Raw genomic sequence first — 23,812 nt, 5'->3', positions numbered from 1 at the left:
TTCCTCCTTCCACATTCAAAGGGTTGATGATACTCAGCCTGTTAATTGAATTGGACTTGTCTCCCTTCCCGTGGCGAGGGGATTGCTGTACCAGACGGGAGGGGCAACATTTGGGGACTCTCGATTCTCCACCAATTCCCATTCCCCTTCTTTCTGGTAGATAATGGAGGTGCCATTGTGTGTAATGTGCAGGTCAGTAAGAATTGTCAGCAAGGATCAATCAGCATTTTCTAATTGAAGATGTTAATCAGTGGAACTTTTCAAACACTGAATTGTAGCAAAGATTATTGAAGGGTTGAAGTAAAATGTCTAATTTTATTGTAAACAAATTTCTGATGGGAGTCCCTGAATTAAGGGAAAAGATCACAGACAGCGGTCCTTAAAGAGACACTGCAGCCCGGAGAACACAATCAGTTATATATCCAGAATATTAAACTCCAGCCCAGTTATAGGGTTATTAACATCAGCAGAAACAAACCCCAACTGTCAGAATAAATATGGTTCAGTCCTGGGTGTGATTAACAGCAGCAAGAACAGCAGAATCCAACCCCTGCAGTCACATGTGAACTCGCTGGTGTGTCAGCAAGTGGGATGACTGAGTGAATCCCTTCCCACACACGGAGCAGGTGAACGGCCTCTCCCCAGTGTGAACTCGCTGGTGTGTCAGCAGGTTTGATGATTTAGTGAATCCCTTCCCACACAAAGAGCAGGTGAACGGCCTCTCCCCAGTGTGAACTCGCTGGTGTGTCAGCAGGTTGTATGATTTAGTGAATCTCTTCCCACACATACAGCAAGTGAATGGCCTCTCCCCAGTGTGAGTGCGTTGGTGTACAATGAGATTGGATGACAGTTTGAATCTCTTCCCACAGTGAGAGCAACTGAATGGTTTATCGTCAGTGTGAACTCGCTGGTGTTGAATGAGTTCCTCAGAGCTTTTAAAACAGTTCGCACAGTTGGAGCATTGAAAAGGTCTCTCGTCAGTGTGAACTCGCTGGTGTCTCAGCAGGTGAGATGAATTAGTGAATCCCTTCTCACATACGGAGCAGGTGAATGGCCTCTCCCCAGTGTGACTGCGCCGATGAGTTTCCAGCTGGGACGGGTAATTGAATCCCTTCCCACAGTCACCACATTTCCACGGTTTCTCCGTGGTGCGGGTGTCCTTGTGTCTCTCCAGGTTGGATGATCAGTTGAAGCCTCGTCCACACACAGAACACGTGGACGGTTTCTCCCCGCTGTGAACGGTGCAATGTTTTTTCAGGCTGTGTAACTGGTTAAAGCTCTTTCCACAGTCAGTGCACTGGAACACTCTCACTGGGATGTGTGTATCCCGGTGCTTTTCCAGTCACACTGATGTTTGAAATCTTTTCCCACATACAGAACTGGCAAACATTTCTCCTTCCACATTCAAAGGCCGATGATATTCAGGTCCAGATGAATCGAGTGACTGTCAGATTTTGACCTGATGATTGGTTTGAGTTTCCCGTCTGCAAATCCTCCCCTTCTAATACCCTGTAAAAGGAGTTTGCTAAAGTCATCACTGTAAGTACAGGATAGAGATTCAGAACAGACAATTCTAGTTTCTATGGAACATCTTTCCTCTCTTGTTCCCCTAAAGCTGTAAATCCCCATCCCACACACTCTCCCTCCTCCCTGTGCTGAAATCCAAATCCATCGCACCATCTCCAACATTTTTCCTTTCGGTCAACTTCTCTCCCTCCCCTGAAGGTGCTGACTCTGGCTGGGTGCAGTTCTACACTCACTGGTTCCCCTCCCTCTCCTCCCCTGAAGGTGCTGACTCTGGCTGGGTTCAGTTCTACACTCACTAGTTCCCCTCTCTCTCTTCAGAACATGCTGACTCTGGCTGGGTTCAGTTCCACACTCACTAGTTGCACTGCCTCTCCTCCCCTGAAAGTGCTGACTCTGGCTGGGTTCAGTTCTACACTCACTGGTTCCTCTCCCTCTCCTCCCCTGAAGGTGCTGACTCTGGCTGGGTTCAGTTCTACACTCACTGGTTGCACTCCCTCTCCTCCCCTGAAGGTGCTGACTCTGACTGGGTTCAGTTCTACACTCACTGATTCCCCACCTTATGAACTGCTTCGGGCACTTTGTTAAAAACACACACAGCAGACGCATATTAATCTGATGGGAGATCACTGACACATAAGCCGCCAGTGGTGTGGAGCCTCCTGAGAGTCTGGCCCCTTTCCAGCCAGTATTTACAGCAGCTGGGGCACGGAAAAGAGTCCAATTGAAATTAGTGATATATTTATTCACACAAACCAAGCCCCAAAATAAGGAATAATTTATCCTTTATTTAGAGATTCTCCCTGACCAGTCACTATTTCTCCTCCATTTACAGACGCTCCCTGAGCAGTCACGATTTCTCCTCCATTTACAGACGCTCCCTGACCAGTCACCATTTCAACTCCATTTACAGACGCTCCCTGACCAGTCACAATTTCTCCTCCAGTTACAGACGCTCTGACCAGTCACCATTTCCAGACGCTCCCTGACCAGCCTCCATTTCTCCTCCATTTACAGATGCTCCCTGACCAGTCACCATTTCTCCTCCATTTACAGACACTCCCTGACCACTCTCCATTTCTCCTCCATTTACAGACGCTCCCTGACCAGTCTCCATTTCTCCTTCATTTACAGATGTTCCCTGACCAGTCACCATTTCTCCTCCATTTACAGACGCTCTCCTCCATTTACAGACGCTCCCTGACCAGTCACCATTTCTCCTCCATTTACAGACGTTCCCTGACCAGTCACCATTTCTCCTCCATTTACAGACGCTTCCTGACCAATCACCATTTCTCCTCCATTTACAGACGCTCCCTGACCAGTCACCATTTCTCCTCCATTTACAGACGCTCCCTGACCAGTCACCATTTCTCCTCCATTTACAGACGCTCCCTGTCCAGTCACCATTTCTCCTCCATTTACAGACGCTCCCTGACGAGTCACCATTTCTCCTCCATTTACAGACGCTCCCTGACCAGTCACCATTTCTCCTCCATTTACAGACGCTCCCTGACTCACTTCCTGTCTGTCCCGGAGTTTGGCACTTCGTTGAGATTCGGGCCGGAGTGAAACGGGAACCCGCCAGTGGGGGCCGGATAATGTTCACTGCTCTTATAATCGGGCCTGGGGCCGCTCTCCGGGTGTGTGAAGCCCGCGTCCCCTCGGGGTTCATTAACCCGCCTCCCTCTGACCTGCTGCAGCCTCGCCATCCGCGCATGCTCAGCTCACCTTCCGTTGTTCCGGTTTAAAGGTCAGGCCCCGCCCCTCACGCACTCCGATTGGTTGGAGGACCCGCCGCCCGCTCGGTCCTCCAGTCCCGCCCCGCTCTTCCTATTGGTCGGAAGTTCCCGTCAATCACCCGGGCAGTTTGAGCCGAGCATGCGCGGACCTTGGCAGCAGCCGCTGACACATCAGGTGAGAGAGCTCAGGGAGCGGGTTCATGAACCCCGGGGGGACGCGGGCCGCTCACACCTCGAGCTCAGGGAGCGGGTTCATGAACCCCGGGGGGACGCGGGCCGCTCACACCCCGAGCTCAGGGAGCGGGTTCATGAACCCCGGGGGGACGCGGGCTGCTCCCACCCCGAGCGCAGCCCCAGACCCCATTATTAAAACACTCAACATTATCTGCTTCACAAACACCCAGGGTGGGCCTCAGGCCCCGAACAAGAGCCTCCGGGCCGGGCGTTTGCCCCGAACAAGAGCCTCCGGGCCGGGCGTTTGCCCCGAGCGGGGCGGCAGCTGTGGGGCTTTCTCCCGGTGACAGGCCCGGGGTAACGGCCGCCATCTTGAGAGGCTCAGGGGGCAGCAGGGCGCATGCGCGGCCCCCTTGGCCAGGAACCAGGAGGAGAGAATCTTGTCAATTTCTATCCTGGACTCACAGTGATTGTTTTTGTAAACTCCTTTTACAGGCTGTGAGAAGGGCAGCATTTACACACCGCAAACTCCAACCAACAACAACTTAACTTTATATAGCACCTTTAAAATATCACAGTAGTGCAACCAGACAATAATTGACACACATACTTTGTTTGTGGTCCAGTGCACTGACACAAAGTTCCTTCACAACTGTAACAATTTTATTGCGGTTGCTGTGAAGGCTGCGCTCACTCTGCTCGTACACCTGGTCTCCAAAGGAGGCAAAACAGGACTAATGCTGCCGAGCTCAGCTCTTTTTGATCAGAAAATATCAACTGTTTAGCCTCACCAGGAAATGCACAAAAGAGGCAGCAGTGCTGATTGGCTGCCCAGGAAAGTCCTATTTAGATTAAACTTCACCCAGAGAGTGCTGAGAATGTGGAACTTGCTGCCACAGGGAGTAGTTGAGGCGAAGAGCAGGGATGCATTTAAGGGGAAGCTGGATAAACACATGAGAGAGAGGAATAGAAGCAGATGCTGATAGGGTGAGATGAAGAGAGATGGGAGGAGGCTCGGGTGGAGCATAAACACTGCATGGGCCAGTTGGGCCGATTGGCCTGTTTCTGTGCTGTACAATCTATGTAATTCTATGTAATAAGAAAGGAAAGAATGTTCCAGAGAAACTGGAATTATCTGTTCTGCATTTTAATCCTGAACTTAGTGATGACTTTTGTAAACTGCTTTTACAGGTAAAAACATCAGCCTTTGAATGTGGAAGGAGAAATGTTTGTCTGTTCTGTCGGTGGGACACACACACCCAAGTGAGAGTATTCCAGTGCACTGACTGTGGAAAGAGCTTTAACCAGTTACACAGCCTGAAAAAACATCACACCATTCACAGCGGGGAGAAACCGTACATGTGTTCTGTGTGTGAACGAGGCTTCAACTGATCATCCAACCTGGAGAGACACAAGGACACCTGCACCATGGAGAAACCCTGGAAATGTGGGGACTGTGGGAAGGAATTCAATTACCCGTCCTGGCTGGAAACTCATCGACGCAGTCACACCGGGGAGAGGCCGTTCACCTGCTCCACGTGTGGGAAGGGATTCACTATCTCCTCCAGCCTCACTGCACACCAACTTATTCACTCTAATAAGAGACCATTTAGATGTTCTGACTGTGAGAAGAGCTTTAAAAGCAGAAAGCATCTGATGAAGCACCAACGCACTCACACCGGGGAGAGGCCGTTCACCTGCTCAGTGTGTGGGAACAGATTCACAAATTCATCCAACCTGCTGACACACCAGCGAGTTCACACTGGGGAGAGGTCGTTCACCTGCTCCATGTGTGGGAAGGGATTCACTCTGTCATCCAACCTGCTGACACACCAGCGAGTTCACACTGGGGAGAGGCCATTCATCTGCTCCGTGTGTGGGAAGGGATTCACTCAGTCATCCAACCTGCTGACACACAAGCGAGTTCATACCGGGGGGAGACCGTTCACCTGCTCAGTGTGTGGGATGGGATTCACTCGGTCATCCCAACTGCTGAGACACCAGCGGGTTCACACCGGGGAGAGGACGTTCACCTGCTCAGTGTGTGGGATGGGATTCATTCAGTCATCCGACCTGCTGAAACACCAGCGAGTTCACACTGGGGAGAGGCCGTTCACCTGCTCCGTGTGTGGGAAGCGATTCAGTCTATCATGCAACGTGCGGACACACCAGCGAGTTCACACTGGGGAGAGGCAGTTCACCTGCTCCGTGTGTGGGAAGGGATTCACTCAGTCATCTCACCTACTGACACACCAGCGAGTTCACAAGTGACTGCAGGGCTTGGATTCTGCTGTTATTGCTGCTGTTCATCACATCCAGGACTGAACCATGTTCATTCTGACAGTTTGCCTTTGTTTCTGCTGATGTTAATGACCCCAAAACTGGGCTGGAGTTTAATATTCTGGATATATGTCAAATAAATCAGCTTTGTTTTAAACATATTTTTGTAGATTTTCTTCTTTCCCACCTGACTGTTTAGCATCACCTGGCTGGAGCTCAGAAAGGACAATCTGGGGGAGGATCGTACGGCAGGAACAGAACTTCAGCCTGGACACAGTCCTTCAGGGCCACACTGAGAGGGGCAAACGGCACTTTGGTCTTTCTCGTCTCTCTTCACTGACGGCAAAGTTGCCGTGTGGATTAATCTCGAGGCCTGTGAGAAACGTGTTCCAGCCGCTGTCTGCCATGGTTCAGAGCTCCTAGGCATGGAACAGGAGGCTCCTTTAGGAATGTACCCCAGTGCTTTTTTTTAAAATGGCATTATTAACGTGTGTCGTTACTTTTAGTGATTTGTGTACCTGTATCCCTGGATCCCTCTGCTCCTCCAGCCCATTTAGACTCGTGGGGGAATTCGTTGGCACCCACTTTGGGCCACTAACGTCGCCGGGGCTAATTTTAGCCCCCCGAAAAAGTTATCATCTCTGCGTATTAAATCCAGTGGTAGCACCCCAGGCAGGAGGTGGGGCGCTACTGGAAGCGCTCCCCTCCCTCGTGGGGCGCTACCAGTGAATTTCACGGCGCTTCATGCAGCGGCGCCATGCCCGTCGGCACATAGCACCGTGTCATAGCAGACCTCCCTCCCTGATTAAAGGGGAGGGGCCTAGCATTGCACACACTGGGGCACTGCTGGACCACCGGGGAGCGGGGTGTCGGATCAAGAGGAGCACCGGGCTGAGCGATCGCGGCCGACACCCCGAAGAAGGGGAAGGGGGCAGGTGCTGGCAGTCAGCCAAAATAAAAAGTTGCCGCCCGACACCTACCCTTTAAGTGGCGCCGCCGCGGCTGCAAGAACGACCCTTGACCCTGTCGGACATATCGTCCGGCGATAGGTCAGGGGTCGCAACCCAAGGTTGCAGCCGGGGTACTGCACCTGGCGATGATGTCATTGCCGGCGATGCAGTGCCGCGGGGTGCTACCGGCTATCGCCGCCGCTAACCTCCCGCTGAATGTCGCAGGAGGTGCAAAGCAACCCAATTTCACCCCCTTGTCCAAGGAGTGAGTGGCCTCCTTATTCTTCCCACCAAAACACACCACCTCACACTGATCTATAGTGACATTCATTTGCCAATTACACGCCCATTCTGAAATTTATTAATATCTTCTTGCATTTTGTCTACCTCAGTATTAACTCTACCTCCCAATTCGGTGTTATCGACAAACTTTGAAATTGTTCTTCTGATTCCCGAGTCCAAATCGATTATGAACAACAGTGGTCCCAGCACCGAGCCCTGTGGAACACCACTTCCCACCTTTTGCCAGTCTGAGTAGCTACTCCCAACCCCTACTCTCTGTTTTCTGTTTTGTGACCAGCTTGCTATCCATAAACAGTCTGTAAGATCTACAAGATGACCCAGGTCAGGCCGTGTGGAGTGAAGGGCCAGGCAGCAGAATGGATGGAAAGATGGCTACAAAACAGAAATCAGAGGGTTGGAGTTAAGGGAAGTTTGTTGCGACCTTTCCATTTACACTCATTGGTTCCCCTCCCTCTCCTCCTCTGAAGGTGCTGACTCTGGCTGGGTTCAGTTCTACACTCACTGGTTCCCCTCCCTCTCCTCCCCTGAAGGTGCTGACTCTGGCTGGGTTCAGTTCTACACTCACTGGTTCCCCTCTCTCTCCTCCCCTGAAGGTGCTGACTCTGGCTGGGTTCAGTTCTACACTCACTGGTTCCCCTCTCTCTCCTCCCCTGAAGGTGCTGACTCTGGCTGGGTTCAGTTCTACACTCACTGGTTTCCCTCTCTCTCCTCCCCTGAAGGTGCTGACTCTGGCTGGGTTCAGTTCTACACTCATTGGTTCCACTCCCTCTCCTCCCCTGAAGGTGCTGACTCTGGCTGGGTTCAGTTCTACACTCACTGGTTCCCCTCCCTCTCCTCCCCTGAAGGTGCTGACTCTGGCTGGGTTCAGTTCTACACTCACTGGTTCCCCTCTCTCTCCTCCCCTGAAGGTGCTGACTCTGGCTGGGTTCAGTTCTACACTCACTGGTTCCCCTCCCTCTCCTCCCCTGAAGGTGCTGACTCTGGCTGGGTTCAGTTCTACACTCACTGGTTCCCCTCTCTCTCCTCCCCTGAAGGTACTGACTCTGGCTGGGTTCAGTTCTACAGTCACTGGTTCCCCTCTCTCTCCTCCCCTGAAGGTGCTGACTCTGGCTGGGTTCAGTTCTACACTCATTGGTTCCACTCCCTCTCCTCCCCTGAAGGTGCTGACTCTGGCTGGGTTCAGTTCTACACTCACTGGTTCCCCTCTCTCTCCTCCCCTGAAGGTGCTGACTCTGGCGGGGTTCAGTCCTACACTCACTGGTTCCCCTCCCTCTCCTCCCCTGAAGGTGTTGACTCTGGCTGGGTTCAGTCCTACACTCACTGGTTCCCCTCCCTCTCCTCCCCTGAAGGTGTTGACTCTGGCTGGGTTCAGTTCTACACTCACTGGTTCCCCTCTCCTCCCCTGAAGGTGCTGACTCTGGCTGGGTTCAGTCCTACACTCACTGGTTCCCCTCTCCTCCCCTGAAGGTGTTGACTCTGGCTGGGTTCAGTTCTACATTCATTGGTTCCCCTCCCTCTCCTCCCCTGAAGGTACTGACTCTGGCTGGGTTCAGTCCTACACTCACTGGTTCCCCTCCCTCTCCTCCCCTGAAAGTGCTGACTCTGGCTGGGTTCAATTCGACACTAACCAGTTTCTCTCCAATATGTGACCTATGTGCCCAATCTCCATGTGTGAACCTCGACAGTGAGTGTCGACAGGCTGTTCCACTGTCCTCACCTGAGGCCTCACACGTGCGTTTTCCAGCAGGGTCACTGGACCCTCTTCCCAATGGCTCAGTGGGTAAAGGCACCGCCCAGTGCGACTGAGTCATAGTAATAGGAGAGGCCCAAGTATAATCCTTTCTGTGTATCCTCCCCGTCTAATTCCCGGTAAAAGCTGTTTACGAAATTCATCACAGTAAGTAGGAACATAGGAACAGGAGTCAGTCATTCAGCCCCTCGAGCCTGTTCCGTCATTCAATGTGGTCATAGCTGATCTGTATCCTAACTCCATCTTCCCACCTTCATTCTGTAACCCTGACTATCCTCGCCTAACAAAAATCTCACACACACAGTTTTGAAATTTTCATTTGGTCCCCAACCTCAGCAGCATTTGGGGGAGAGAATTCCAGATTTCCGCGACCCTTTATGAATATAAGAAATAGGAGCAGGAGTCGGCTATAGGGCCCCTGCAGCCTGCTCTTTCCCGCCCTATCCCCATATCCCTCGATTCCTTTAGTGTCCAAATTCGATCTCAGTCTTGAATATTCTCAATGACTGAGCACCCACAGCCCTCTGGGTAGAGAATTCCAAAGAGTCACATGCCTCATCTCAGTCCTAAATGGCCGACCCCTTATCCTGAGACTGTGACCCCTGGTCCTAGACCCTCCAGCCAGAGGAAACAGCCTCTCAGCATTTGTGTGAAGTTGTGCTTCCTGACATCACTCCTGAATGGCCTGGGTCTAAATCAAGGTTGTGTCCCCTTGGTGTGGACTCCCTGACCAGAGGAAATAGTTTCTCTCTGTCTACCCTGTCACCTCCTTTAATCATCTTAAACACCTCAATTAGATCACCCCGTAATCTTCTATGTTCAAGGGAATACAAGCCCAGTCTGTGCAACCTGTCGTCATAACTTACAAATGTCATCTCTGGAAGTACAGGATTGAAATTCTCAACAGACAGTTCTAGTTTCTCAGGAACATTCTTTCCTCTCTTGCACCTCCTAAGCTGTAAATCCCCCGTCCCGCACACTCTCCCCCGTCCCACACACCCTCCCCCGTCCCGCACACTCTCCCCCGTCCCGCACACTCTCCCCCGTCCCACACACTCTCCTCCGTCCCACACACTCTCCCCGTCCCGCAAACTCTCCCCCGTCCCGCACACTCTCCCCTGTCCCGCACACTCTCCCCCGTCCCGCACACCCTCCCCCGTCCCGCACACTCTCCCCCGTCCCGCAAACTCTCCCCCGTCCCGCACACTCTCCCCTGTCCTGCACACTCTCCCCCGCCCGCACACTCTCCCCCGTCCCTCACACTCTCCCCCGTCCCGCACACTCTCCCCCGTCCCGCACACTCTCTCCCGTCCCTCACACTCTCCCCCGTCCCGCACACTCTCCCCCGTCCCGCACACTCTCCCCCGTCCCTCACACTCTCCCCCGTCCCGCACACTCTCCCCCGTCCCACACACTCTCCCCCGTCCCACACTCTCCCCCCCCGTCCCGCACACTCTCCCCCCCGTCCCCCACACCCTCCCCCGTCCCACACACTCTCCCCCCCGTCCCCCACACCCTCCCCCCGTCCCCCAAACCCTCCCCCGTCCCCCAAACCCTCCCCCCGTCCCCCACACCCTCCCCCCCGTCCCCCACACTCTCCCTCCATCCCCCGCACTCTCCCCCGTCCCCCGCACTCTCCCCCCGTCCCCCGCACTCTCCCCCCGTCCCCCGCACCCTCCCCCCCGTCCCCCGCACCCTCCCCCCCGTCCCCCACACCCTCCCCCGTCCCACACACTCTCCCCCGTCCCCCACACCCTTCCCCGTCCCCCACACCCTCCCCCGTCCCACACACCCTCCCCCACACCCTCCCCCGTCCCCCACACCCTCCCCACACCCTCCCCCGTCCCCCACACCCTCCCCGTCCCACACCCTCACCCCCGTCCCCCGCACCCTCCCCCCGTCCCCTGCACCCTCCCCCATCCCCCACACCCTCCCCGTCCCCCACACTCTCCCTCGTCCCACACACCCTCCCCCGTCACCCACACCCTCCCCCACACCCTCCCCCGTCCCCCACACCCTCCCCCGTCCCACACACCCTCCCCCGTCCCCCACACCCTCCCCCACACCCTCCCCCGTCCCACACACCCTCCCCCGTCCCCCACACCCTCCCCCACACCCTCCCCCGTCCCACACACCCTCCCCCGTCCCACACACCCTCCCCCGTCCCACACACCCTCTCCCCGTCCCACACTCCCTCCCCTGTCCCACACACTCTCCCCCGTCCCACACACCCTCTCCCGTCCCACACACCCTCCCCCGTCCCACACACCCTCCCCCGTCCCACGCACTCTCCCCCGTCCCACGCACTCTCCCCCGTCCCACGCACTCTCCCCGTCCCACGCACTCTCCCCCGTCCCACTCACCCTCCCCCGTCCCACACAACCTCCCCCGTCCCACATACTCTCCCCCGTCCCACACACCCTCCCCCGTCCCACACACCCTCCCCCGTCCCACACACCCTCCCCCGTCCCACACACCCTCCCCCGTCCCACACACCCTCCCCCGTCCCACACACCCTCCCCCGCCTCCCACACTCTCCCCCGTCCCACACACTCTCCCCCGTCCCACACACTCTCCCCCATCCCACACACTCTCCCCCGCCCCCCACACTCTCCCCGTCCCACACACTCTCCCCCGTCCCACACACTCTCCCCCGTCCCACACACTCTCCCCCGTCCCACACTCTCCCCCATCCCACACACTCTCCCCCGCCCTCCACACTCTCCCCCGCCCTCCACACTCTCCCCCGTCCCACACACTCTCCCCCGTCCCACAGACTCTCCCCCGTCCCACTCACTCTCCCCCGCCCCCCACACTCTCCCCCGCCCCCCACACTCTCCCCCGTCCCACACACTCTCCCCCGTCCCACACACTCTCCCCCGTCCCACACACCCTCCCCCGTCCCACACACCCTCCCCCGTCCCACACACCCTCCCCCGTCCCACACACTCTCCCCCGTCCCACACACTCTCCCCCGTCCCACACCCTCTCCCCGTCCCACACACTCGCTGTTTGAAATCCAGATTCATCGCAGGCTCTGAATTTTCTCCCTTTCTCTCCTGAAGGTGCTGCGTAATGGTGGAGTTGAGCCCCGTCACTGTTTTCCCTCCAGTACTTTGTCAAATGGTAATTCTGAGCTTGTGAGCCTATACAGTGAGCTGCCAGCATTTCTACCATGGCGAGCATCACAGCCACCATCCCTGGCTGATTCTGTCTGGCAAAGTTGAGGCCTAAAGTAGCACAGCATCAACAACTTGCATTTACATAGCTCCTTTAACATAGTAAAATATTCCAAGGCGGTTCGCAACAGTGGAATCAGTCAAAAATTGACACTGAGCCAAAGAAGGAGACATTAGAATTGGTGACTAAAAGCTTGGCCAAAAATCTTAAGGCCTAGGCAATTGAAGGAATGGCCACCAATGGTGGAGTAAAGGACGTGGGGGTTGCACAAGAGGCCAGAGTTGGAGGAGCGCAGGGGTCTCTTGGGTTGTACGGCTGGAGGATGAGAATGAGCCCGACCAGAGCGGACCTGCGAGCGAGCAGCTGAGGAGTTTCAAAAACCGGCGGCAGTTGGGGAGCGGCGGCTGATTCAGCGAACCGAGGCCCGACCAGAGCGGACATGCGAGTGAGCAGCTGAGGAGTTTCAAAAACCGGCGGCAGTTGGGGAGCGGCGGCTGATTCAGCGAACGAGGCCCGACCAGAGCGGACATGTGAGCGAGCAGCTGAGGAGTTTCAAAAACCGGCGGCAGTTGGGCAGCGGCGGCTGATTCAGCGAACGAGGCCCGACCAATTCAACAGCAGGGGAGAGAGGTAAAAAGTAATCCAAGTGTGACGTCACCAGGAAGCAGGTAAGTGATTGGTTGGTGAGTATTTCTTTCTTTCTCCTTTTCATTACAAGCGTAAATTCTGCAGTTTATATTTTCTAGGGTCTCTGTGGTGTAGTGGGGACAGTTGGTAAATAAGCGCCCTAGAGTATATCTTTAACTGGTTGTATTGAATTAATTTAAATTAATTAAAGGGGTAAGTCATGCCAGGAGAGCCCAGCCCCATGTAATGCTCCTCTTGCTCTATGTGGGAATTCAGGGATGCTGCCGGTGTCCCTGATGACCAAGTGTGCCAGAAATGCATCCAGCTGCAGCTACTAATGGGCCGTATTGAGGCGCTGGAGCTGCGGATGGATGGGTTGTGGAGCATTCACGATGCTGAGAGGGTCGTGGATAACACGTATAGTGAGTTGGTCACACCGCAGGGTAGGGCTGCACAGGCAGAAGGGAAATGGGTGACCATCAGGCAGAGCAGTAGAGACAGGCAGGTAGTGCAGGGGACCCCTGTGGCCATCCCCCTTTCAAACAGGTATACCAATTCGGATACTGTTGAGGGGGATGACTTACCAGAGGAAGGCAGCAGCAGCCAACTTCCTGGCACCAGGGGTGCTTCTGCTGCTCAGGAAGGGAGGAAAAAGAGTGGGAGAGCAATAGTGGTAGGGGATTCTATCGTAAGGGGAACAGATAGGCATTTCTGTGGCCATAGACGTGACTCCAGGATGGTTTGTTGCCTCCCTGGTGCCAGGGTCAAGGATGTCACTGAACGGCTGCAGGGCATTCTGAAGGGGGAGGGTGAACAGGCAGAGGTCGTGGTTCACATTGGGACCAACGACATGGGTAGGAAGAGGGATGAGGTCCTGCAGCAAGAATTTAGGGAGCTAGGTAGCAGATTAAAGAGTAGGACCTCAAAAGGTTGTAATCTCTGGATTGCTCCCGGTGCCACGTGCTGGTGAGTTTAGGAATAGGAGGATAGAGCAGATGAATGCATGGCTAAAGAGTTGGTGCAGGAGGGAGGGTTTTAGTTTCCTGGATCACTGGGCCTGCTTCTGGGGAATGTGGGACTTGTACAAGTCGGATGGGTTGCACCTGAACCAGAGCGGGACAAATATCCTTGCGGGGAGGTTTGCTCGCACTGTTCGGGGGGGTTTAAACTAAAATGGCAGGGGGTTGGAAACCTGAGCAGGGAGACAGAGGAAAGGAAAACAGGGACAAAAGCAAAAGATAGGAAGGGGAAAAACAAAAGTGGCAGTCAGAGAAATCAATGGTTTAAATCAAACATGGCCACAATAAATAATAATTCTAATAGGTCTAAGAGTGTTAAAAAAACAAGCCTGAAGGCTTTGTGTCTTAATGCGAGGAGCATTTGTAATAAGGTGGATGAATTGGCTGCGCAAATAGAGGTAAACGAATATGATTTGGTTGGTATTACAGAAACATGGCTCAAGGATGGTCAAGACTGGGAACTCAACATCCAGGGGTATTCGATATTCAGGAAAGATAGGCAAAAAGGAAAGGGAGGTGGGGTAGCATTACTGGTTAAAGAAGGGATTAATACAATTGTAATGAAGGATATTAGCTCTGATGACGTGGAATCTGTATGGGTAGAATTGAGAAATACCAAGGGGAAAAAAACATTAGTGGGAGTGGTATATAGACCTCCAAACAGTAAGGCAGAGGTTGGGGATGGCATTAAAAGGGAAATTAAAGAAGCGTGCAATAAGGGCACAGCAGTCATCATGGGTGACTTTAATCTACATATAGATTGGGCCAACCAAATTAGCAACAATACTGTGGAGGAGGAATTCCTGGAGTGTTTACGGGATGGCTTCCTGGACCAATATGTCGAGGAACCAACCAGAGATCAGGCCATCTTAGACTGGTTATTATGTAACGAGAAAGGATTAATTAGCAATCTTGTTGTACGAGGCCCCTTGAGTCAGAGCGATCATAATATGATCGAATTCTTCATTAAGATGGAGAATGAAGTAGTTGACTCAGAGACTAGGGTCCTGAATTTAAATAAAGGAAACTACGATGGTCTGAGGAGCGAGTTGGGTAGGATTGTTGGGGAATGGCACTCAAAGGATTGACGGTGGATAGGCAATGGCAAACATTCAAAGACCAAATGGATGAGCTACAGAATTTGTTCATCCCAGTTTGGCATAAAAATAAAACAAAAAAGGTGACTCAACCATGGCTAACAAGGGAAATTAGGGATAGCATAAGATCCAAGGAGAGGACATATAAATTGGCCAGAAAAAGCAATAATCCTGAGGATTGGGAGCAGTTTAGGAGTCAACAAAGGAGGACAATGGGATTAATTAAGAAAGGGAAAATAGAATATGAGAGTAAGCTTTCAGGGAGCATAAAAACTGACTGTAAAAGCTTTTATAGATATGTGAAGAGAAAAAGATTGGTGAAGTCAAGCGTAGGTCCCTTACAGTCAGAATCAGGGGAATTTATAATGGGAAACAAGGAAATGGCAGACCAACTAAATACATACTTCGGTTCTGTCTTCACAAAGGAGGACACAAATAACCTCCCAGAGATGCCGGGGAACATAGCATCTAATGAGAGGGAGGAACTGAAAGAAATCAGTATCTGTAGGGAAATGGTGTTAGGAAAATTGATGGGATTGAAGGCCGATAAATCCCCAGGGCCTGATGGTCTACATCCCAGGGTACTTAAGGAAGTGTCCCTAGAGATAGTAGATGCATTGCTGGTCATCTTCCAGAACTCGATAGACTCTGGAACAGTACCCATGGATTGGAGGGTAGCTAATGTTACCGCACTATTCAAAAAAGGTGGTAGAGAAAAAGCAGGGAATTATAGACCAGTAAGCCTGACATCGGTAGTGGGGAAAATGCTAGAGTCTATTATAAATCATGTGATAGCAGAGCACTTGGAAAGCAGTGACAGGATCGGACAAAGTCAACATGGATTTACAAAAGGTAAATCATGCTTGACTAATCTACTGGAATTTTTTGAGGATATAACTGATAAATAGATAAGGGAGAACCAGTGGATGTGGTGTATTTGGACTTTCAGAAGGCTTTCAATAAGGTCCCACATAAGAGATTAGCGTGCAAAATTAAGGCACAAGGGATTGGGGGCAAGGTATTGACTTGGATAGAGAACTGGTTGGCGGACAGAAAGCAAAGAGTTGGAATAAACGGGTCGTTTTCCGAGTGGCAGGCAGTGACTAGTGGGGTACCGCAAGGATCGGTCCTTGGACCCCAGCTGTTCACAATATATATTAATGATCTGGACGAGGGAATTGGATGTAATATCTCCAAATTAGCAGATGACACAAAGCTGGGTTGGAGGGTAAGCTGTGAGGAGGATGTCGTGAAACTCCAGTACGATTTGGACAGGTTGGGTGATTGGGCAGAAACATGGCAAATGCACTATAATGTGGATAAATGTGAGGTTATCCACTTTGGTGGCAAAAACAGGAAGGCAGATTATTATTTGCATGGCAATAGATTGGGAGAAGGGGAAGTGCAAAGAGACCTGGGTGTTATTGTGCACCAGTCGCTGAAGGTAAGCATGCAGGTGCAGCAGGCGGTTAAGAAGGCAAATGGTATGTTGGCCTTCGTAGCAAGAGGGTTCGAGTACAGGAACAAGGATGTCTTGCTACAGTTGTACAGGGCCTTGGTGAGACCACACCTTGAGTATTGTGTGCAGTTTTGGTCACCTTACCTGAGGAAGGACGTTTCTTGCCATGGAAGGAGTGCAGCGAAGATTCACCAGGCTGATACCTGGGATGGCAGGAATGACGTATGAGGAGAGATTGTGTCGATTGGGCTTATACTCACTGGAGTTTAGAAGATTGAGAGGGGATCTGATCGAAACCTATAAAATTCTGTCAGGACTGGACAGACTAGATGCAGGAAGGATGTTCCCGATGGTGGGGGAGTCCAGAACCAGGGGTCATAGTCTAAGGATAAGGGGTATGCCATTTAGGACAGAGATGAGGAGGAATTTCTTCACCCAGAGAGTGGTGAACCTGTGGAATTCTCTGCCACAGGGGGCAGTGGAGGCCAGTTCATTAAATATATTCAAGATAGAGTTGGATATATTTCTTAAGGCTAAAGGGATCAAGGTATATCGGGAGAAGGCAGGGACAGGGTACTGAATTTGAATGATCAGCCATGATCTCATTGAATGGCGGAGCAGGCTCGAAGGGCCGAATGGCCTACTCCTGCTCCTATCTTCTATGTTTCTAAAGCCTCCACTGGCACTGTGCATGCTCAGAGCACAGCCCAGTCTTGCGCCTGCGCACTGAGCTCCTGTGGTCATTGATGTGGCACATTCTGCCGCGCGGGGGATTCTGGGTAAACTCCCCACTGTGGAAAGCCCCAATTGTAAATATTTGTTTACCATAAACTGGACTCAGAAATTGGAGGCATATTGTTGCAATTTCAAGATGATGCCAAATTGGGTGATATATAGCTAATAATTTTGACTGCGCAGAAATACAGGAATACATAAACAGGCTTGCAGACTGTGCAGATAAATGGGAAATAAAATTCAATATAGTGAAATGTGAGGTGGTTCATTTTGGTGGGAGGAATAAGGAGGCCACCTATTCATAAGAAGGTAAGAATCTAAATGGAGTAAAGTAGCAAAGAAATCTGGAAATACACACACATAAATTACTAAAAGTAGTAACGCAAGTTGATAAGGCCATAAATCGTGGAAAGAAAATACTGGGGTTCATTTCTAGAGGAATATAATAACAATGCAGGGAGGTAATGTTAGATTTATATAGAACCTTGGTTAGACAACACTTGTAGTACTGTGGGCAGTTCTGGTCTCCATATAACAGGATATTGAAGCGCTGAAGAAAGTGCAGAATAGATTTACAAAGGTGTCACCAGAGAGGATGCAAATAGCAAACAAGATTGAGCAAGCTGGGGCTCTTTACTCTGGTAAAGAGAAGACTAAGAGGAGACCTGTTAGAGGTCTTCAAAATTATGTCAGGGTTCGAAACCGTGGAGAAGGAGAAACTTTCCATTTATCGGTGTGTCTGATATTAGCTGCATTGTGGTCATTGTCAGTATTTGAAGAAAACCCTTTAAAATGTGAAGTGTTTGGAAAAAGTAAAAATAAACTCCATTGAAGGCAAACACAATCAGCAGAATTTTTACCTGACCCTTCACCCTTTGATTAATTTGATATATACCCAGAATATTAAACTCCAGCCCAGTTATAGGTGTTATTAATATCAGCAGAAACATACCTCAACTGCCAGAATGAACACGGTTCAGTCCGAGATTTGATTAAGAGCAACAATAACAGCAACTTCCAACCCCTGCCGTCACATGTGAACTCGCTGGTGTTTCAGCAGGTTGGATGAATGAGTAATTTATTTCCCACACACGGAGCAGGTGAACAGCCTGTCCCCTGTGTGAGTGCGTTGGTGTGTCTGCAGATTGATTTTGCTTTTGAAGCTCTTCTCACAGTCCAGACATTTAAAAGATCCATCACCAGTGTGAATCAGCTGGTCTATCAATGTGCAAACATTGGGGCATGACTGAGTGAATCACTTCCCACACACTGTCTCTTTAAAAAATTACCTCACTCCCACAGGCAAGCAGAGGCACTCTACCTTTACCCAAAAAAACACACAACATAGAGAAGGGTTAATTCTCCGCCCCACTATAACGGTGAACTCTCCGTCCTCTGCCTCCTAGACTGTTCCAATGAAGCTCAACATAAGCTTGAGGAACAACACCTCATCTTTCTATTAGGCACTCTACAGCCTTCCAGACTCAACACTGTGTTCAACAATTTCAGATTGATGCACTATCAATTACTCATAAAAGACTGAGAGTTAAGAGAGTAACTAAAGGCTTTTATTAACAAAAGAATGAAGGTCTGCCTCGAGTGGTCGACCGGTCCAGAATACAAAGGGCTGGGGAGCAGTCACCTTTATACTAGGACTTGTGGGAGGAGTCAGCCGAGGCATGTCCAGGCATGTACACAGTGGAATACAAACAGTGGTTTACCACATTCACCCCTTGTTTCAAATTGAGTCCGGCGGGGTGAAGTGTATTAAAAGTTAGTGTATTGGAGTCTCTCCGGAGGTCTTGTCTGCCGCTGTGATCGGCGTGGCGACGGCGAGGGTAGTGGAGCTTCCGGCGTCGAGTCCTGCGTAGGCTGTGGCACAGGCGTGTCATCCTCGTAGATGTCGAGCGGGTCGCGGGGCCTAGGCCTGCCGTCTGCTGGGGCTGGATATCGGATCGTGGGGGGTGGTGGTAGTGAGTAGTGGGTTACTGCGGCCCCCGAGGGTGCAAGGTCTCTTATGGAGACTGTGTCCTCCCGCCCGTCCGGGTATGCAATGTAAGCATACTGGGGGTTGGCATGGGGGAGGTCGACCCTCTCGACCAGGGGGTCCATTTTATGGGTCCTCACGTGTCTTCTCAGTAGGACCGGCCCTGGGGACGTCAGCCATGGCGGTAGCGATGTCCCCGATGCGGACTTCCTTGGGAAGACAAACATTTTCTCATGAGGGGTGGCGTTAGTGGCAGTGCAGAGCAGTGACTGAATAGAGTGGACCGCATCGGGGAGCACACCCTGCCAGCGGGAGGTTGGAAGGCCCCTAGACTTTAAGGCTAGCAGGGCGGCCTTCCAAACTGTCGCATTTTCTCTTTCCACCTGTCCGTTCCCCCGGGGGTTGTAACTGGTGGTCCTGCTTGTGGCAATACCCCTAGTTAGCAGGTACTGACGGAGTTCATCGCTCATAAACGATGAGCCCCGGTCGCTATGGATATAGCTGGGGAAACCGAACAGGGTGAAGAGGTCATTCAGACATTTAATGACCGTGGCACTGGTCATGTCCCGGCAGGGGATGGCGAACGGGAAATGGGAGTACTCATCAATAATATTGAGGAAGTACACATTGCGGTCAGAGGAGGGGAGAGGCCCTTTAAAATCAATGCTCAGGCGCTCGAAGGGGTGAGTGGCTTTTATCAGGTGGGCCCTGTCTGGTCTATAAAAGTGCGGTTTGCACTCAGCGCAGACTTGTCAGTTCCTGGTCATGGTCCTGACCTCCTCAATAGAGTAAGGCAGGTTGCGGGCCTTGATGAAGTGGAAGAACCTGGTGACCGGGTGGCAGAGGTCATTGTGGAGGGCCCGCAGTCTATCGATCTGCGCGCTGGCGCAGGTGCCACGCGATAGCGCATCCGGGGGTTCATTGAGCTTCCCGGGCCGGTACAAGATCTCGTAATTGTAGGTGGAAAGTTCGATTCTCCACCTCAGGATCTTGTCATTTTTGATTTTGCCCCTCTGCTTGTTGTTAAACATGAAAGCAACTGAACGCTGGTCAGTGAGCAGGGTAAATCGTTTTCCGGCCAGGTAGTGCCTCCAATGACGCACAGCCTCCACAATCGCCTGGGCCTCCTTCTCAACAGCGGAGTGTCTGGTCTCCGGGCCTTGGAGGGTTCATGAAAAGAAGGCCACGGGTCTCCCTGCCTGATTGAGGGTAGCGGCCAGGGCAAAGTCGGACGCGTCGCTTTCCACCTGGAAGGGGATGGATTCGTCCACTGCGTGCATGGTGCCTTTGGCAATGTCCTCCTTGATATGGTGGAAGGCTAAGCGGGCCTCTGCCGTCAAGGGAAAAGAGGTGGACTTGATCAGCGGACGGGCCTTGTCCGCATAGTAGTGGACCCACTGGGCGTAATAGGAGAAAAACCCTAGGCACCTCTTCAGGGCCTTGAGGCAGTGGGGCAGTGGGAGTTCCATAAGGGGACGCATCCGGTCGGGGTCGGGGCCGATGACTCCGTGTTCCACAACACAGCCAAGGATGGCGAGGCGGTTTGTGCGGAATATGCACTTCTCCTTGTTATATGTCAGGTTCAGGAGTTGGGCGGTGCGGAGGAATTTTTCAAGGTTTGCGTCATGGTCCTGCAAGTCACGGCCGCAGATGGTCACATTGTCCAGATATGGGAAAGTGGCCTGCAACGCATTTTGATCTACCATCCGGTCCATCTCCCTTTGGAAGACAGAGACCCCATTGGTGACGCCAAAGGGAACCCTAAGGAAGTGATAGAGGCGGACGTTTGCCTCAAAGGCAGTATACTGGCGGTCCTCAGGGCGGATAGGGAGCTGGTGGTACACTGATTTCAGGTCAATGGTCGAGAAGACGCGGTACTGCGCGATCTGGTTGACCATATCAGCTATGCGGGGAAGTGGGTAGGCGTCCAGCAGGGTGTAGCGATTCATTGTCTGGCTGTAGTCGATGACCAGGTGCTGCTTCTCGCCGGTCTTAACGACCACAACCTGGGCTCGCCAGGGGCTGGAGCTGCCCTCAATAATCCCTTCCTTCAGGAGCCGCTCCACTTTGGTTTTAATGAAAACCCTGTCCCCGGCACTGTATCGCCTGCTCTTTGTGGCGATGGGCTTACAGTCGGGGGTGAGGTTAGCAAACAGTGGGGGGGGGGTGACTCTGAGTGTGGAGAGGTTGCACCTGGTGCACGGCAGGCAATTTGGGAGCTGCTGGCTGTGGACTGTGAGTGGGGGGAGGGGCCCACCGTACGCCATCGTAACACTTTTAAGATGGCACTGAAAATCTAACCCCAGCAGGACGGCAGCGCAGAGGTCGGGCAGGACCAGACGTTTAAGATGATCGTACACAGTCCCGTCTACAACGAGTGTCACCACGCAGTAGCCGCCGATGTCCGCCGACTGGGACTCGGAGGCCATAGAAATCCGTTGGTGCGCAGGCAGGACTGGGAGAGAGCAACGTCGCACCGTGTCGGGGTGGATGAAGCTCTCCGTGCTCCCAGAGTCAAAAAGGCAGATTGTATCGTGACCATTTACCTTAATGTCCATTGTGGAACTGGCCAGCTGGTGCGGTCTCGCTTGGTCCAGTGTAACGGATGCCAGCGTAGGGGTCGGTGTGTCGCTGCGGGTATCAGATGAGGCGGTGTTGGGGGCCTGCTGCGTTCCGGCTGTCGTCCAAGATGGCGGCGTCCATGATCCCCATGTGGCTGGAGGCGTCCAAAATGGCTGCTGTACCAGTGGTTCGCACATGGCCGGGGAGGCCCAAGATGGCGGCCCGCATGGCCCACACGCGGCGCTGCTGGGGTTCGGATTGGCCTTGGCCCTGCAGACGCTAGCGTAGTGTCCCTTCTTCCCGCAGCCCGAGCAGATCGCACTTTTCGCCGGGCAGCGCGCTCTGGGGTGTTTTGCCTGGCCACAGAAGTAGCATTTCTGGCCTTGGGGCACTGCTGTCTGGCCTTGGGACACTGCTGCGGTAGTTGGGCCGTTGCTGGGGTGTGGCTGGAGTGGCACGGCGCTAGGAGGCGGTACTACCGTGTCCCAGGCTGTCATTCCCAACGGCGTCCATGGTGCAGAGGAGTAGGCATCCATGCCCCGGTAGGCTGCATCCAATGATAGTGCGAGTTCAGAGGCCTTGTTGAGGTCGAGGTCACTCTGCTCCAACAGTCGCTGTCGGGTGTAATTGGATCTGTGGCCCGCTACAAAAGCGTCCCGGATAAGTTCCTCTGTGTACACGGCGGCCTTTACATCCTTACAGCCACAGGCCCGGCCAAGCACAGACAGTGCCTGAAGGTATTCCACGGTCGATTCCCCAGGTTGTTGTTTACGACTCCCCAGAAGGTGCCTGGCGTACACTTCATTCACTGGGCGCGTGTACTGGTCCTTGAGGAGCTTGATAGCGTCCGCGTACGAGGTCGCGTCTTGGATGACCGAGTACACTCGGTGGTTCACTTTGGAGGTCAGGACATCCAGTTTGTCCTCGTCCGATTTGATTGCTGCGGAGGCGGTCAGGAATTTTTCGAAACACTTAAGCCAGTGAGTAAACTTGGTGGATGAGTCCGCCTCCCGATGATCTAAGTCCAGGCATGCTGGTGTGAGGATCTTCTCCATTATAAAAATTTTGTTAATAAAATTGATGCACTATCAATTACTCATAAAAGACTGAGAGTTAAGAGAGTAACTAAAGGCTTTTATTAACAAAAGAATGAAGGTCTGCCTCGAGTGGTCGACCGGTCCAGAATACAAAGGGCTGGGGAGCAGTCACCTTTATACTAGGACTTGTGGGAGGAGTCAGCCGAGGCATGTCCAGGCATGTACACAGTGGAATACAAACAGTGGTTTACCACACAGATCATAACCTCTGCCCCCATTTTTTCAGATGGCAGTTGTTGCTGATGATTCTGATATTCCCATTTACACCTCCTCGAGACCCATCTTTTATTTCTTTACTTGTCCCATTACCATCTCCTTTTGCCTTGCACCAACATCCCTTTTGTCATGTAATCTCTCCCGTCTTCCATCCTATCACAGACCTTCTGTTTTGTTCTTTCCTCCCCTTTCCCTGCCTCTCTAATTTCATAAAATCTGTTACGTCTCTAACTTTTTCCAGTTCTGACGAAAGTTAATCGACCTGAAACGTTAATAGAATCATAGAAATCATAGAAATTTACGGCACCGAAGGGGGCCATTCGGCCCATTGTGTCTGTGTCGGCCGAAAATGAGCTACCCAGCCTAATCCCCCTGTCCAGGCTCCTGGTCCGTAGCCTTGTAGGTTACAGCACTGCAAGTGCATATCGGAATACTTTTTAAATGTGATGAGGGTTTCTGCCTTGACCACCCTTTCAGGCAGTGAGTTCCAGACCCCCATCACCCTCTGGGTGAAAAAAATTCTCCTCAACTCCCCTCCCCTCTAATCCTTCTACCAATTACTTTAAATCTATGCCCCCTGTTTATTGACATCTCTGCTAAGAGGAATACGTCCTTCCTATCCACTGTACATAGGACCCTCATAATTTTGTACACCTCAGTTAAATCTCCTCTCAGCCTCCTCTGTTCTAAAGAAAACAGTCCCAGCTTATCCAATCTTTCCTCAAAGCTAAAATTCTCCAGTCCTGGCAACATCCTCGTAAATCTCCTCTGTACCCTCTCTAGTGCAATCACATCTTTCCCGTAATCTGGTGATCAGAACTGCACGCAGTATTCTAGCTGTGTCCTAACTAGTGTTGTATACAGTTTTAGCATAACCTCGCTGCTCTTTTGGGACATACAATGATAGGAAGGGAACTCCTCCACAAAGCAATGCAAATAATTTAATAATTGATGCTGCACCATATTTTGTGGATAAAGTCACACTTGCTTATTTAATGGGAACAGGTGCATAAAGCAGTTCAATGATCATGTTAACACCAAAAGTTAAAAATATTAAATACAGCCCTTCATGTTCCCTGACACAACATAAATTTTGGTAATCTTCCAAAA

General features: G+C 52.1%; 2 protein-coding genes across 2 annotated transcripts in view; one reads left to right on the top strand and one right to left on the bottom strand.

Moving 5' to 3' along the window:
• Window positions 1-301: 301 nt before the first annotated feature.
• On the bottom strand, window positions 302-2,133 carry LOC147118481 (uncharacterized). Its single transcript, XM_085983918.1, has 2 exons — window positions 2,084-2,133; window positions 302-1,166 (listed from the first exon to the last, which is right to left on the bottom strand). The coding sequence occupies exons 1-2, from the start codon at window positions 2,131-2,133 to the stop codon at window positions 557-559; spliced, it is 660 nt and encodes a 219-aa protein (XP_085840044.1). The 3' UTR covers window positions 302-556.
• Window positions 2,134-3,458: 1,325 nt separating this feature from the next.
• The window catches only part of LOC147118479 (uncharacterized), a 76,752-nt gene continuing 56,398 nt past the window's right edge, over window positions 3,459-23,812 (top strand). The window contains 1 exon segment of the mRNA XM_085983917.1: window positions 3,459-5,705. Coding sequence (XP_085840043.1) covers window positions 4,869-5,705 — 837 coding nt within the window. The 5' untranslated portion in view covers window positions 3,459-4,868.

This window comes from Somniosus microcephalus, chromosome 4, assembly GCF_052327205.1.
Source record: "Somniosus microcephalus isolate GS21.2 chromosome 4, FLI_Smic_1.0, whole genome shotgun sequence".
In the NCBI taxonomy this organism is placed as follows: domain Eukaryota; kingdom Metazoa; phylum Chordata; class Chondrichthyes; order Squaliformes; family Somniosidae; genus Somniosus; species Somniosus microcephalus.
This window is presented reverse-complemented; position numbering and strand designations above follow the sequence as displayed.

Excerpts from the sequence above, each read along its gene's own strand:
- LOC147118481 (XM_085983918.1), bottom strand. The coding sequence starts at position 2,133 with ATGCGTCTGCTGTGTGTGTTTTTAACAAAGTGCCCGAAGCAGTTCATA. Across the intron at positions 1,167-2,083 it reads TGCCCGAAGCAGTTCATAAG|ACACAAGGACACCCGCACCA; the intron begins GTGGGGAATCAG and ends CAACCTGGAGAG.